Genomic DNA, 17172 nt, shown 5'->3' on the forward strand with positions numbered 1-17172 from the left:
TTCTCCAGTACAAAAAATATTATGAGTCTGGAAAACACTAAACAATACAAGCCTCCAAAGAACCGTTTGAGTAAATGAGAGGAAACAGAGAGAGATCACTGTATTGCCATCGTGTATACAGCATTCTCGAGAAAGGGGAAAAAAAGCTTTCATGAAAAACATCACAGAAACAGATCTACCACTTTTACAGCCTCATAAAAGACTGTGTCTAAGAGAGACATCCGGGACTTTTCACGAAGACAAGTCACGACAGACTGCTGAGAGAGAATGTGAGAACAGACTGATGCACTGACGACTCAGCGTTATATTACACTAAATAGAGTCCAAAAAAACACAGCAGAGCGCTGGCCCTGAGCTCAGACGCTGTTATTATTAGCACACGGCCTGCCCAGAGAGCGTGGTGGAGACAGGGCAGGATCAGCCATCGCCCCTCGGTCCTGTTTTTGGCGGGAGATTTTTCTCCACCCGCTGTCTGGACAATGACCCTGACGTGGGCCAAAGAGGAAACGCTTTTCCACAACACATATAATATAGAACTCTTGAATAGCTGAGTTTATTTAGAGAAGCCTGATTGTTTTGCAAAAGACAAACTGTACACTTGAGCGGGACATGAGGTAAATAAACAGCTGAACACATCATTTAATATTATAATACTGTTTCATCTGCATCAGATATTAAGTCCTAACATCATACATACTTTTTAAAGGTATAAACCAGTACAATGTTAAATTAAGGGTCCAATCTTTTCAGCAAAGAGCATCTTTCCAACCCATCAGGAGCCACATCTGATAGTCCGATTGTAGGCCAAGATCAGTGGATTAAACACATGGAATCAGATGTGGCTCTGATTTGGCTAGAATGAAAATCAGGTGTTGCACCAAGCCAAGCACCAAAACTGGAGACTAGCTAAAGTTTTAGAAATCAAAATCAGACAAATATAGCCCATCCCTTCAACGTTCCTTCCGTTGTCAACCGAAGAAAACATCTAAAAAGAAAAAAATAAAATAAAATTCACCAACGAAAACTAAACAATACATTGCCTCAAACAAATAAACTAACAAAAGCAGATGGGAATCAATTTACATACATTCTTCTCTAAAGATTAAACAGAGAACAGTTTCACAATTTTAAATATATTTTATTTATATAATATATAAAAGCTATATACGAATATCTATAACTGCTACACTAAAACTAAAACAAATTTCAAACTGATATAAAATTAAAACTGAAAACAAGTCTAGAACATGAGAAATCTAGCTAGCTGAAGTTACTGGTAACGTGATGGACAGACAAGCAGAGGTGTCTCCTTGTTCTGATTGCATGGCCGCTGGTGGTGCTTGGCATTTTTATTTTTTTCTCTTGTTTACAGAGCCTGGGATGGCACAGAGCTCAGAGTTTCTTCACTGTGCATACGTTTTACTAGCCCGAAAGCAAGAAAGAATGACTATGCCAAATATTACAAAACCTAAAACCACTGACCACATCTTTAAGTCCTACAAAAATACAAACACATGGCTCTTGATGACCCAAGCTGTTCTTACCAACTAAGAACCATAACCAGGCATAGAATTAAATAAAAGCATGAGAGAGTCCGAGATACGAGGAGGCCGGAGCTTGTGATAATTACACCATTTCCCTGTCACAATCCCAGCCATTAGGACGAACCACTACACCTAACAGTCCTGAGGGCATAAAGCGAACAGAAGACGGACACGAACAACCAAACAAACGAACATCTTCGTACCCCACATGCTGGATCTCAGAGAGCATATCCCAGGATATGCGCATGCTGGCAATCTGTTATACGATATTGTTTCGCGCGGTGTTTCGCGCGGTGTTTCGCGCTCCCAAAATTAAGGCTGTCCCATTCATGAAGCAGCTGTCTTCTGAAGTCCCTTATTTTCACCACAACTGAAGGCAGCGTCACATGTATCCTTCTTAGAGAAGGCAAACCCGTAATTTTCTTTACTAGATCGAATCCCATTAAAAGGCTGAACACATCCTTAGTGCACACTATGGAGTGTTTCTTCAATAGGGTAGTATTTTTTATACATTAATAATAATAATAATAATAGAAATAAAAGAATGTGATAAATATTTGGGCAGTTATGTAAATAATGAAAATTTTCTAGATATATTTGTTTCTAGGGTGAAAACAGCACATAAAAAAACTCGGCTGTTTAGCCTTGCTTAGCTCACGAGGTCAGGCCACAACGCTGTCTACAATATGGGCTCAAATCCAACAGAAATACATAACAGTCATATCTTACATAAAACATGCCAAAGTAAGAGCTTGAATAAGAAAGGAGTTAAAAGCTCCTTAGAGTCCTCATTTAGGTTCTAAGTCCATAAACACTACCACCTGCTGAAAGAAACGACGCTCCAGTTGATCAGGAAAACAATGCCAGATGTAATGCGTGTGATGTCATTATTATTGCAACAATATTTATAAAATCCAAAACTTCTGGCCACATGCGCAGTTCAAAAATACACCACGGCACTCAGAAATAAGTTCTCTGAACCCTCCCTGAGAGCGTTATGAAACCGCTCCATGTCTGACTTCAATAAATAAAATGATTGGCTTGGCTTGGCAATTAAGACGACGTCTCTGGTAATGGATGAAAAATCTGTAAGCAGAAACATCCAACACGTGTTCTTGAGTGTTCAAGGATGTTGTAAATCCAGGTAGCTCAAATTCCACAGCTCAGCAAATCACAAGCTGACCTTAAGAGCTCTTCAAGCTTCCAAAGACCTGTCTTGTTATCTCGAGTCTCCTGTCTGTAGACCCCACAGCGTACGTGCAAGATTTGAAACAAGATATGACCATAATTTTCAAAATCTCTTTTAAAAAAAAAAAAAAAAAAAAAAGAAGAAAGAAATGAAAATAAAATACTGGCACTGTTTCCTGACAGTGAAACGATATTGCAGATTTTTCAGACAAGGCTGAAACTATTGTGTCTGAAACTCCAGAGGACAGAGCGCCGAGGAGAGGACGGGTCAGCTTATTTCAGGCACCTGCGCTCGTTCTCACTGACAGAAGAAGGTCACGGGACTCCAGATTTCCTTGTTATGTTCCTGTATTTTTAGTCTGATGCCCTAAATTAACAGCACACCTTCATTAGGGCACCTAGATTGAAAACAAAAACCACAATACGTTGATGTGCTCACATTTCAGATAGACCATGATCAATTTAACCATCGCAGAGACTACTGACCAGCAACTGTGCATTACTTCAGTATATGAGTTCCACTAATTACGCTTACAATTGAAATTTAAAGATGTCAAAAGATTTCAACACTTTTTAACAGATCTCACGGTGCTCATACTTTCACACTGGACCTCATTTATCAGTCTACAGACAGTGCCCTAGCTTTCCTTAGGAGGTTCTTTCTCACTTGGTAATTTACACGTGAGTGGCATTTATCATGATATGCATGCAGGTACGAAGAAAATTTAACAAACTTTTATAAATCTCTCAATGTTTAGTTTGGTTTCTGCCATTTACACAAAACTTCACTGAAAAATTGATGAATGAGGCCCATTATACATCAACCAACATGTCCCCTAGACTAGCAGCTAAAAAGCAGGACGAATGGCAAATATCTTCCCAAACGACACGTCCCTGGGGAATAAAACAGACATCGGGGCAGACGGTCGTCTGAGGCAAAGGCAGACGGGGGTGAGAAGGAAAAAAGAAAAAAAAAAAAAAAAAAAAAAAAAAAAAAAAGACACTAATGGCTTTACCAGGTCTCTTGTCTTATTGACAATACAATCCAAGAGCACCATGAAGAACCAAACGCATTCAGGAAAAAAAAAAAAAAAACAGGAATGCCCAAGGGAGCAGTCTTCAAAGACTCTGTGTGTTATATTATAGTGTGAAGGTATTACACACTTTAACAAGTCAGAGCCGGGGCATAACAATGCATGTCAAAAAAACCTTACTCATTTGAGGTGGAGTGAATCATAAAACTTTTTCAAACATTTCAAACAAGCACAGCCTTCTGAAGGTCATAAGGAAAGCTCGTTTGCATACAATGACTCGTCTTTAAGATGGGATATGTGAAATTCTCGCCTCTGTGCGCAAATGTAGGCCATCTCCAGCGGGAAACGGAAATTTACCTGGAATGATCTCAAACAATGGACTGGAACGTGCATATAAAGTCACGCAAGGGAACGATTACAAGAAATGATGGCAAACGTGTCCACTGACTCATATAGTCACATATGATGTATGATGCGTAAATCTTCACCATCACATACTATAATATAGCAAAGATCAAAAAAAAACCTGCAAGTTAATTCATTAGATTCAGTTATAATATAACTGAAGCAACAATTCCAACTTTTATTTGACTGGTTGAAAAGGCGTTTCACACTTTTAACAGTAGATCGTGAATAGTTTGGTCTGTAAATACGTTTCTGAGATCAAAGTAAAAACAGCAGTGTCTAAAAATAGCAGTAAATCAATGTCACTAATATTGTTATCTTTGGATGCAAAAAAAAAAAAACAAAAACAAAAAAGCATCCCAAAATGCACATTATCAGACTTTATCTGAAATATGACTCAAGTATAAATCACTGTTTCCAGTTAAAGGCTCAGTGTACATCTCGCCTCAGCACATTTTAGCTACAAGATCTACAAGGTCACATTCTGTTTTCAGATACAAAAGTCACTCATTGGGTGATGATTAAACAATAAAACTACAGAGCGTCGGTCCAGTTAACACGATGTGTGCAGTAAACCGACTGATTGAGACCTACACTACTTAAATGTTGTACTGGAGACAGAAAACAGCTGATTCCCAGCTCTTCTTCTGATTCCAACCAAGCTCCTTCTCTTCTTAGTAAACATAAACATTTAGTCTACGGCCACTTGCACTCATACAAAACAAAGAGTGAAATAACATTCCAGACAGAACGCTTTTTCAGATTTGGGCCAAAACCGCATATTACTGCACTACACATCTGTCAAAACTGCGTTAGAGGATTTTGACTGACTCTGGCTACTGAGTTGTTAAACATTAAATCATAATAACACGTTTCCAAATGGCCTTAATTTTATTTTAATATTTAAAAGGTTACACACAACATTTTTTAGAGAATTCATCCATCATTAATGTTACAGCATTTTGTAAACTAGTTTGCATTTTGGATGTTGATTTTAAGGGAGGATAAAGCATATTAAAAAATAAAACTTTTTCAACCATCACTGATTATTACTGGAGTGCAAAAAATAAAACTAAATAAATAAAATCACTCCTCCACTGCCAAAAGGTTCCTCTACAGATATTTGGTGAGGCAGCAACTTTTATTTCTGGTCTAGGTTAATATTTAATGGTCACTTTACACTCAAAGTCAAGTTGTTCCCTAAAAACACTTCACTTTCAGACAAACCTTTTACTTTAACAGACACTGTGGATTAGAAACTGACTGCTGTTTAGACCCCCATAGACACAACAGCATTTAAATTCTCTATGGCTTAAAACCTGGACATAAATGTCACAAACGTGACGCAGACCTACCTCGATTCTGCTGCTGTCCTTATTTGGACCGTCATCTGGCCTAGTTAAAGCTTCATTAGGTGAGAATAAATAAAAACCATACAGAGACAAGCTTTGAGATAAATCAGAGGTAGACCAGTCGATCTGAGTGAGAGTCGGAGATGCTGAAGGAGATGAAAATGCAGAAAACTAGCAGCCATGATGGATGAGAAACTTATTTCAAGGCCTGTTAGTAATGCACTACATTAGAAAACATACCTCTAACTATCACTGCCTGAATACGTCCCTGTTCTAGATAAACACAAGGCTGGAAAGTGCAAGCGCTGTTAGTAATAAGTATACGTCGGGATGCACATGGGGCATTTTGTCATTTCTCGGGTGTCGGATATCAGGTTGGGGCAGTTGTCCTCTGCTTGCCCTCCGAGTCCACTCAAACAGCTGAGACAGACCCTGAGCATTCCTCTGGACGCAGTCTGATCACCTGTGCCTGTGATCAGGACTGGCACAGGACAGGTGCTTCCTTCTTCCTCTATGTACCATACAATCAGTCAAAAAAACTCAACTCTGCTTTCTCTCTACATATAGATAAGTGTAACGTGGGACATAGCCTCCTGGTCATCATAGTTCTTCAGAAAAACAGGAGCTACACAGCAAATAACACAACAGTGATATGATCAATAAATATAAACCTCTGTCCTGTATGTCGTACTGCACTAATGTGCCAAATGTGCAGAGTTGAACACTAAAAGTAAGGAATGAAACATGCCTCGAAGTGTTTTATTCCTCTTATACAAACAATTTTTTCAACAATAACAATTTTAATGTGTTCAACAGCATTCCAGTAACTCAAAAAAACCACTCTTTACAACCGTGGTGAGCAGAAAAGCACCTCAGGACGCACAACACGTCAAACCTTGAGGCAATTGAGCTACAACGGCAGGAAAACCAAATCAAGTTCCATTTTTATTTATTTTATTCCCCTTATACTACAGCAATTTGCCAATGACTGCATTCTTATTAATTAAAGAAAAAAAGAGTCATAACTTTTATCCGTTTATAGTTACATTTTAAAAACAATGGGGGCGCAACTCTTTCTTTAAAGGTACAGCTTTAGACTCCGATTTGATTAGTATTACAGCTGGCACTACTGTCAGAGCTGCTGGTATAGAAAATTAATCAACTGCGCTATAGTCTAAGGGCTGATGAGCCAGGATTACTGCGCACATTCGCTCAGTAAATGACGTAATGGTCAGCCATTTATACACACACACACATTTCACCACACACACACACACACACACACACACACGGCATGAAAGTCTCCATAACATGAACATGTGCTGGAACAGAAAGCCTACATTTGTCCCTGTCATGCAGTCTTGTCCCAAATAAAGTAAAAACCTGCCCTAGAGGCCTGGGATTAAAACAGAACCCAAGTCATTTAGAGCAACATGCACTTTTATACAACTAACACTCACATGAAGCAAAAAACAATTGCTCAAATTTTAAATGACTTTAACTGCATGACTAGGGACACTTTGGAACAACTTTTTAGAGCAAATCTTTCTGGATAATACATCACTATCATCATCATCATCATCATCTCTGCCTTATCCTGCGTTCACACGGGTGAACTCGTGTCTCTTGTGGGCGTGGCCTGTTCAACGTTTTGTAGTAGTAGCTATATAAAGCTAACTAGTTAAACACAGACTAAATAACGCTCAATTCAGTGTGAAAACTGGATGTTCGATTTATACTTCGTACTAGCTTCATCGCTCGATTATCAAAGCGATCTAACTGTGCTAGCTGCGTACACTCACCAGAGACACCGACGATCTCTGTTACTGCTTCCGACCTTTATTTTTTCTTTGTAACTTGTCTATACACAGTTATATGACTGGATAAGGTGAAATCACGGTTATAAGTTTTTCTTCCATTTTCCAACTAATCGCACGCAGGAACTAATGAGCTGGGAACTGAAGAAACGTCGGACGGTGCGCGTCGTAGGATTGGTCCGAGAAGTCATTCCAGCCAATCATTTGGATTTGTCGCTTTACGGCGTCGCACCACATTTGCATGACATTGAGAAGTATGTTGAAAATGTACTGTGGAGGCAGGGATGGAAAAAACTGGGACAAGTTTACTCAAAAGGTGTGAGTAGGGCTGCTAAAGCCGGGCGCTCCTCAGGGGCGTGGCCATGTAGGTGGCATGGGGTGGCAACCACGACTCTGACTTCATTCACATCTCTAGGAGGGATATGAATTATTCATCCTGAAAGTCACGCAGATTTAATGAATCAAATCCATCACACTCATCCTGATTTTAAAGGGTTAAAATGTTAAAGTTAATCAAAACTCCTTAGCATTAGGAAGTCATTACAGTAATGTCAGGACATGGCCATTCATTTTAAAGCTGTACATTCTGCTAATTTAAGCTTAGGTGGCATATTAAGTGGTATATTAATTAAGTGATGCCATGTCTGTGCCCACCCTGGCCACCCCAATGTCCTCTAACATTCAGCAGAGCCTGACACATTTCACAACACAGTCAAGACTCGTTACACCCTTCAAACTACAGCTCACTAATAAAACACTCTCAGCAGCCTGACTAATTGTTCAGCACCATTATGTCTATAACATTTTCTTTAAAATATTAATAATAAATAAAAAGAGAAAGGCAAAACAACCAGAAGGAGAGTTGAGCGCCACAGGGATGAATGAAAAAGCTCCACAGCGTCACGACAAATATCCCTAGCAACTACTGAGGAAAAAAATTAATCAACTTCTTTCCAGTCAAAAGGACGAGAGGAACATTTTTTCCAACACAATTTAAAACGAACTCACCTTCCCGAAGTGAAAAATGTGAATAAAATCCTGTTTTTATTCCGCGTAGTAGGTAGCAGCAGCGTCCTCCTCCTCGGTGAGCTGAGAGTGAAATCAGCAGCGCTCGCGACTCCCCTGTTTAAATATCCCAACGAATTTTTTTTTTTTCCTCACAAATTTTCCCTCGCGCGAACTTCCAACTGACAAAACAGCCCATGACACAGAGCCATTTTTAATTCAACACAAAACACCATTATCACTTCTTCTTCTTCTTCTTCTTGTCACTTAGCATATTAACATGACGAGCTTCTTTCCTTCTTTCCTCTCCAGCGTCCTGTGTTTCTTTTTTTTTTTTTTTTTTTTTTTCTCCTCCCCGACTAATCACTGCTGCGCCTCATCTTTACCGTGGTCGCGCGCGGTGCGCGGTTTGCGCGTGCCCGCCGCTTAAAACGCGTTTTCTTCTCTTTTCCCACCCACATTCCTACAAATCCAGCCTCCTGCACCAGGATTGCAAGCAAGCAAGCAATTCCTCGCTTATGATTGGTTACTCTCCGACGTACAGCGAATCATAGCGAGGGAGAGGCGGGATTTTTTTTTATAATACAGGTGGAGGAAAAAAACACAAGAGGCGGGGTCTATTGAAATTGCCCAAAGATGATTGGCTGTCACGAAAACGTCATCACAAGGCCAGCGAATCGTTGCGGTAATCATTATGGGGCGTGGGGCAAATCTGTTCTGTCCCGCATTACTGTCGTAAAACAGGATTTTTTTACGACAGTTATTTCTTCTGGTCGCTTCCGTCTGTTAGTGGTGCACTGGTAGCAAAGGTTGCTGATATGACACTATATTTTATTGAATGTTTCGTCTATAAGGTAAAATGTTTTAATAATTATTGTTTGGAATATACTTTATGGGGGTATTCTGTGCGGAATAAAGTTACTGTCCTTTAAAATAAAGCCTTAGCTGCATTACTAACTAAGGCTTCCTTGCTAGCAGCGTATTGCAGAGGAAGAGATCTGTTCAGGAGCTTTAGGCTAATTCATATTTTTTCATCTTAGCTGTTGATCTTAAGAAAATAATGCTATACAGTAGCACATGTGTGGTAATTAAGGAATGCAAAGATCTCAATCATCTTTGGCAGCTGTATGTAGAGTCCCTAGTTTGGAAAAGGACAGACTTCCTGTGATGCATTCAGTGAAATTCAGTGTAATTTGCATCTTTATTCACTTGGCAGATCTATACAATACAATACAATACAATACAGTATTACCATAGACATGGGTGATTGAGGTTTAATGGCTCTCTGAGATGTGTGTGTTGTGTTCATTCATTCATTCATTCATTCATTCATTCATCTTCAGTAAGCGCTTTATCCTGGTCAGGGTCACCGTAGATCTGGAGTCTATCCTGGGAACACCGGGTGCCAGGTGGGAATACATCCTGGACAGGACACCAGGGCACCATGCAAACACTCGCACTCACACTCATTCACACCTGGGGTAATTTAGAGTGACCAGTTTACCTAGAGAACCCAAAAGAAACCCACACAGATATAAGACAACCTGTGAAACTCCACCCAGAACGGAACCCGAGCTCAAACTTTGGAGCTGTGAGGTGGCAACGCTTCCCCCACTCACCACCGTACTGTCCCAATGTGTTTTATGTTGTAAACTGTATTTAAAAACAGTCATATTACTACTTTTAGATTTTAGCTCTGGAAAACTTTCAGTATTTGTTGTACCTTCCAGTCTATCTGTGAGAGAGCGCTGGAGCTACACACTCACACCAAGAGCTCGCACAGCTCTCTCGCAACTCACAGAACAACAAATCAAAGCCAGCAATCATGTGTAGGTCTACAGAAACCTTTAGAGACCAAAAGATACAATGTAATGCACAGTGGTCAGCCTTAGCCTTCTGGTCACTGATGTAAAACCTCATATTCTCCTTCTCATACTGTTTTCCAGTAAGCCCGCCTTCCTGGTGTCACGTCCTCGGAGATGGACCCGGTTGTGCTGAGTTATCAGGACAGCTTGCTGAGGCGCTCGGACGTTTCCCTGCTGGAAGGCCCCCACTGGCTCAACGACCAGGTCATCGGCTTTGCCTTCGAGTACTTTGCTGTGGAGCGCTTTAAGAGCCTGGGTGACTCTGTGTGCTTCATCAGCCCTGAGGTTACCCAGTTCATCAAGTGCGCGTCATGCCAGGAAGAGCTGGCTGTCTTCTTAGAGCCACTGAGTCTAATGTCGCGTCGCTGGGTCTTTCTAGCGGTCAACGATAACTCCAACCAGGCGGCCGGCGGCTCCCACTGGAGCCTGCTGCTTTACCAGCGTGACTCTGGTCATTTCTCCCACTACGACTCACAGAGCGGAGGCAATGCCACACACGCTCGGCGCATCGCCGCCAAGCTCCAGGCTTTCCTGGGCGCTGGGACTGAAGTGCCCTTCGTGGAAGAGCCGTGTCCCTCGCAGCAGAACAGCTACGACTGCGGCATGTACGTCATCTGTAACGCTGAGGCGCTGTGCGAAAGCGCTCGAGTCGGAGGCTGCGCTCGGCTTCCGACGAACACCATCACGCCCACGTACATCACCAGGAAGCGGACAGAATGGCACTCTCTGATTCGAAGACTCGCAAAGGACTAGAATGAGATACATCCTCACACACGTTGCTAATAAATAAAGTTAGTACTTACAGCAATCATACTTCAGCTCAACAAGAGTCAGTAGTTGGAGATTTAATCAGCATGCGTTACTAATTAGAAGACACTCAACTACGCATGTGCTACGCTAATTCTCTGACCATTTATCAGAGTTTATTATCATTTATGTAAGGAACAAAACACTTTGAGTTGGGCTGTTATAGGAAAATAATCAACTTTGGGATGGTAACAGTAACTCCGCTTCACATTGAGCCGCATCACACAACCCCATTGTTGATTATTTTCCCATAACAGCACATTCTGAAGCGTTTTCTTCCTCTTATTCCACAGCAATTTGCCAACGATTGAAATTTGTTATTAATTAAAGGATGACATGTCATACCTTTTTATCCATTTATAGATACAATGTGGAACATCTGTGAAACAAGTTCCTGTCATCACTTACATTATAGCAGCTTATACCACAGTGGGGTTGAGTTCTCTGATCAGAAGCTGTTGATTAATTTTCTATAACAGCGGCTCTGACAGTAGTTCCAGCTGTAACATAAAAGACAGGTTTATAAGAATGCACTCTTTCTGATACGTTATTGTTTCCGTAGTAACAGCTAATAGACCGGGACTTGTACAGTGGACGCTCAACATAACCTAAGCCAATAATAAGCGGATTTAAAAGAAAAAAAAAAAGTTTAAGAAATAGGTTTTTGATCTGGTGACACTTTTTTGTAAGAAGCGCAAGTCTCAGTAAGTCTTCGCTTTCCCGTTTCTCAGTCACATGACAAGTTGTGTTTTTTTAAACTTCAAGAGAGAGAACATAGAAGAGGCTGGTGAAGGAATGAGTGTTTATAGCTGCTATAACTTAAGCGATAACAGGAACTAGCTTGTTTCCCAGTTATTCCACAACACTAAATGTAGCTATAAACATTAAAAAGCATGCTGCCTTGTTCATTAATTAGTTACTAATTGTAATCATTTACAAATTGCTGTGGTATGTGCAGAACAACACACTCCGGGCCATGCTGTTATAGGAAAAGTATCATCTTTAAGGTGGAAACAGCGTGGATTATTTTCACGTCTTATGTGTTATTCTGTACTTAAAACCTACGTTATGACGGCTATAAACATTCACACCCTCATCAGCTTCTCTCACCACGTTCTTCAAAAGTTCATAGAGGGGTTCTGCTAGGAATTCTTCCTCACCGGGAAACCCTGTATTGTTATTATTATTATTTTATTTTTTTACAGTAGAACGTAGGCTGCACACGTGACGATTGTTTACTGACAAACACTCGCTAGTATTTCAGTTTAGACAAATGGGACATGAAGGTGCTAATGTTTGTTTAACAATCCACAATAACTCTAATGTGTGTAAAGTGTAATCATCAGATCACACACACACACACACACACAGACACACGCCGTTTTTAATTCACACGACGGAGGAAACTTGAAATAAATTCAGCACAAGTGAATGTAGATGAATGAGATGAATGAGACGAGACTTGTTTACAAGACTTTTCGCTCAGGGTTATTTTAAGCTGAAAATAAACGAGAAAGAATGTGAACTGTGTTGATTTACTGTTTGAGAAGAATGTGCATTCATTCCTTGTGCTAGTTTCTTTACAGGGGGGAAAAACTGTTCTCATTTTTAAAGCAGTTCCCTGCTGTAATTACGTGTGCGTGTGTGTTGTGGATGTTGTCCGAGCGCGAGTGTATTCATGTTCAGAGCAGGCACAACGCTTTCTGACCTCACACCAGCCGATGCATGACGTTTGGACTTTCTCATGATTCTTATTTGAATGAGGTGAATAAGGATCTGCTTATCGAACTCATACAATAAAGCATCTTTTGCATGTAAAGAAAGATCTCTGTACTTCTGGAGTTTTATATGACATTATTTTCCTGTCTAAAGTCAATCATGTCTGAGTGAGATTCTACATTTTTTTTAACAAATTATTAGTCAGACATTCTCTTTGTACTTTACACTTTACACTCTCAATTTATAGGCTTATGGGCAGAATTTTGGTTTGTAGCTGCAGCTCTACACAAACATCCACTTTGGTTATGCCTCTTCAACTGTTCCACTTGAAACTGTACAGATTGTCTGCAGCTATTTAATAAAATTTCAGTTTGGAAGTATATATTTTTTAAAAATGATACTTAAGGAGTGCATTCATATTTGCAGCAGTTAGACTTTGAAAATGTTTAAAAATGTGAAAGCTTTCCTCCTCACAGCAAAGAACAACCAAGGAGTGGGGTTTAAGAGCCATCTCATGATGATGATGATGATGATAATAATAATAATAATAATAATAGTAATAATAATAGTTTAATATAGCACCTTTCTCATACTCAAGGTCGCCACTGGCCCTGGCAGCTGAGTTTTGAATAAGCCGCAGTTTATTAATGTTTTTTTCCAGCTATAACAATGCAGAGGGAATTACAGTAATCTAGATGTGAGGTAATGAAAGCACGGACCAGGGTTTCAGCATCTTTCTGACAGAGAAGGGGTCAAAGTCGGGCTAAATTACTGCACTGAAGAAAAGCTATTTTAGTTAGTGACCTAATATGGGGTTCAAAGGAAAGGGTGGAGATTAAAATAACACAGCGGTTGCGAACGCTGGTTGAGGATGTCATCAACAGTGATGTTATCAGTGTCCATGGAGAATTCAGGAACTCTAGTTAGAAGGGCTTTGGTACTGACAAGTAAGATCTCCGTTTTATCTGGATTTAACTTAAGAAAGTTAGCGTCCATCTATGTTTTCAGATCCTGGATACATGCGGTTAATGATGTAGAGGGCAGATCTGTGGTGGACCTAGTGCTGCTGTAAAGCTGTGCATCATCTGCGTAACGATGGAGGTTTAACCCATGGTGCACTTGGACACATCATCAGTGATGTTTCCAACATTAGACACTCTCAGCCTGGGGTGATCAGGCCCCGACTCATGTCCAAGTAGCTTATTTCCTATGGATTACTCCGCTCTTCCTTCAGCCTCGTAAACATGCCTAATGCAACCAAAACCATACTGGCCTTCCCAGTGACCAAGGCTGTAGCGAGCCCCAGCTCAGTGCCACTGGTTCTGTAAAGATTTGCCACATAACTGGGTCTAGCTAACACAACCAGAACTGTACATGCACGTGACACCAGCACTCATCTCACCGTATCTAAGTAGCACATGACCACGGATCACTCCTTTTCATCCACAGCCATCTGGAGAAATTATATTTAAGTGAAAGTACAGAAAATCTTACTTTCACTTAAAAAGTATGAAGTACTGAAGTGAAAGTCAAACCGTTGCTACTTTTAAATGTACTAAATATATTACAAGGTAAATGTTTTAACTGATAAAAGGAAGCTAGTGTCAGGTTTTCATGTGAAAAGTAACTTTTCTTACTTTTGTTTCATTCTTAGAAGATATGTTATGTTTAAAAGCAACTGCGCCGTTTGACTGAAAACCTGCTGTTAGCAACCTAGCGTAGAAAACAGGCTAATTTAAGGTAAATATAGACAGTTAATGTTAGCAAAATTAGCTAAACCTACTTTCAATATGCTTTTTTCAACTTAGATGGAGATGCCTTTTAGGGAGATAAAGGAGATTTTATACGGGTCTTTGTTTACTCCAGAATATTGAAACATTTTACTGAGGTAGGGCCAGGGCGATTTTTAGTGGGATGTCTACACATACGAGATTTGTTTACACACCTCAACACCTTTTTTTTTTTTTTTTCAAATGAAGAAGTATCAATTTTGCTCTGATTCAGATTTGGCCTAATCTGGTGTCACTTTTTTGCAGTTGAATTAGATTTTGAAAAACATTTGACATTAGGGCTGAACTATATGATGACACAATATCAATATCATGATACATTCTGTATCAGTATGTTTTTCTGAGGTATCACAGGTATCCTGATATCATTTTCTAACAGTTAAAAATTTACATTTAAACTGACAGGAAGCAGCTCATTTGATGTTAAAAGTTTGGTCTGAACCTTAAAAAATGTCAAATGGATTTTATATTTATAATCAGAATTTATTTAAATGTATCTATTATTTTAAAGTAATTTATCTGTAGACATTGTAGACAAATGCTTTTAGTATTTTTTTAAATGCAACACTGCTGTTTTGCTGGCAGTTGATTACTGTTATACATATTCTGTATCGTGGAAATGTCTTTAAGTATTGTTATTTTTAGTGTACATCCTTGCATATATCTGATTATTTTTGCCAGTAAAATAACATCATATTTAGATTATTATGTTCAATACCAGCAATTAAGTTTAACACTGACTTCGATTGTAAATGTAAAAAAGAAACCTTCTGAAAGAACCAGCTTAGTAACGCTGATGGATTTGAAACAAATCAGCGTTCATGAGAAGGAAGCTATTCTGTTACAGAATGTGAAGGTCAGTGGAAGCAGGGATTTTTCCATCAGGCCTGACCTTCAGGAGATTAGTGTGTCAGAAAAAATGCCTTAAGTGAAGTAAAGGCAACATTGTACAGATTCTTCACACTTAAAAGCGCTGAAACAGTGGAGCAGTATTTCCTAAACCATAAATCACCACATCATGTCCTGTACATGGTAATCAGGAATGAATTAACAAAATAATTAATGGAAAATTCCACTCTGAAACAAATAATAAAGTATTTATTTATTTATTTATTTATTTTTTTACTGATTCTGGTGCTATTTGTTGGTTGGTTGGTGCTGTATTTTCTTTATTCCTGTGAGAAGTTAGCGGTTGTGTGCTACACTGATGTCACGTGGAGAGATTGTTATTGCTAGCGCAGTTACAATGGCGATTAATCGGAGAAAAAAATCCAACAATGTCATACATAAAGGATAACATTCAGATTTCACTGTTAGCTCCTAAAAACAAAAGAGCAAAAGCTTCTTTTCTCACTCACCTACATTTAATGTCATATTAATTAGAATTAATATTATATTAATGTATTAATAAATTAATACTTATATCAATATTATTAATATAGTAATATTAATTAGTGGAGAAGTTGGTGCAAACACTGAACTCCCAGAATGCAATGCAGCCAAACGACATGAAACTTGGCATGGCTCGTTAGCGATATACGAGATGATGAGCGTGATGGTGAAAGTTGAAGTTTGAGGCTGATTTGTTCGTGTAAGGATGAGGAGGTGAGAGAGCTGGATAGACTAAAGGATTGAAGTGCTGCTGCATCGTTCTCTTTAAGTAGACATAAAGTGAAGGGCTAAATCCCACTGCACCACTATCAGCAGCGTTATGGGTAATGTAGGAAACCACTAACCAAAAAAATAGACAGAAGAAGTTTAAACTAAAAAAAAGTCTTAGTCGCCATTGAAGATCAGGTGTTAATTCTAAAGATTAATATGCAAGTCGTTCGGGGTGGAGTTTTCCTTTACGAATGGGTAAACAAGAAAGTAAAGAATTCATGCATGACACATTTGCCATCACGGTGCATTTACATTCCCAGGTACATTGCAGAGATAGATGTGAGCTGAGAGAAATCCTCCCTAAAGGAGAAGAAGAACCCCAGAGGCTCCTCAGGTGTTTCACATTATCCCTTTTGAAGGAGCATTAACCCTGTTTCTCGGCTGTCAAACTAAACCACCCTGCTTTTAACACGTCCTCCTAAGCTGCACTGTAATATGCTGCAGGTTCCTCCGAAGTGCAAACATATTTACGGCCTCTGTCTCTAACTACAGCCCTCCAGCAAGCTCTCCACGCCGCTGATTTATCTCATGGCCATGTCATGCACATCTGAAACCCACTACGTCCATTTTGCAACCATTTCCAGTCTATTTACTATACAAGAAGTAACAATAATGAATGTAACTGGAACACTCTTGCTGAAAGACGCCATAACTCTTTCACCCTGGTTCGATGACAAAAGAAATGTGAAAATGCGTCTTTGTAACACACACCCTGATAATGCAGCATTACAGTACGAGGTGTGTAATGTGAGACCGTGTTTTTGAGCTGCTCAGGGTGAAGACGCTTTTGAACATTGTCCTCTCTCTCCCTTTGTGGTGGCATAAAAATGCCCGTCACTCACGTAATCGCCTTTGATATGAGGCAGAGAGTGTAAAAGGGTCATGTGATGTGGCTATGGGGGATAGATTAACATTTTTTTTAGTAGATCAGCAAACTGCATAGCCACATTAACACTCTCTTGTGGTTCACGTCCTCAGGCGTGA

General features: G+C 39.7%; 2 protein-coding genes across 13 annotated transcripts in view; one reads left to right on the forward strand and one right to left on the reverse strand.

Annotated features, from left to right (window-relative positions):
* The window catches only part of myo9aa (myosin IXAa), a 113120-nt gene extending 104375 nt beyond the window's left edge, over positions 1–8745 (reverse strand). For all 12 annotated transcript variants that reach the window (XM_034308991.2, XM_034308996.2, XM_034308995.2 and 9 more), the window contains exon 1: positions 8349–8745. The gene's annotated coding sequence lies outside the window, so the exon portion shown is untranslated. The remainder of the gene's footprint in view (positions 1–8348) is intronic.
* Positions 8746–9081: 336 nt separating this feature from the next.
* Positions 9082–13134, forward strand: senp8 (SUMO peptidase family member, NEDD8 specific). Its single transcript, XM_026930338.3, has 2 exons — positions 9082–9199; positions 10292–13134. The coding sequence occupies exon 2, from the start codon at positions 10325–10327 to the stop codon at positions 10961–10963; it is 639 nt and encodes a 212-aa protein (XP_026786139.1). The 5' UTR covers positions 9082–9199; positions 10292–10324; the 3' UTR covers positions 10964–13134.
* Positions 13135–17172: the final 4038 nt, after the last annotated feature.

Source organism: Pangasianodon hypophthalmus, chromosome 11, assembly GCF_027358585.1.
Source record: "Pangasianodon hypophthalmus isolate fPanHyp1 chromosome 11, fPanHyp1.pri, whole genome shotgun sequence".
NCBI lineage: Eukaryota > Metazoa > Chordata > Actinopteri > Siluriformes > Pangasiidae > Pangasianodon > Pangasianodon hypophthalmus.

Coding starts and splice junctions, on each gene's coding strand:
- senp8 (XM_026930338.3), top strand. CDS start 10,325: ATGGACCCGGTTGTGCTGAGTTATCAGGACAGCTTGCTGAGGCGCTCG.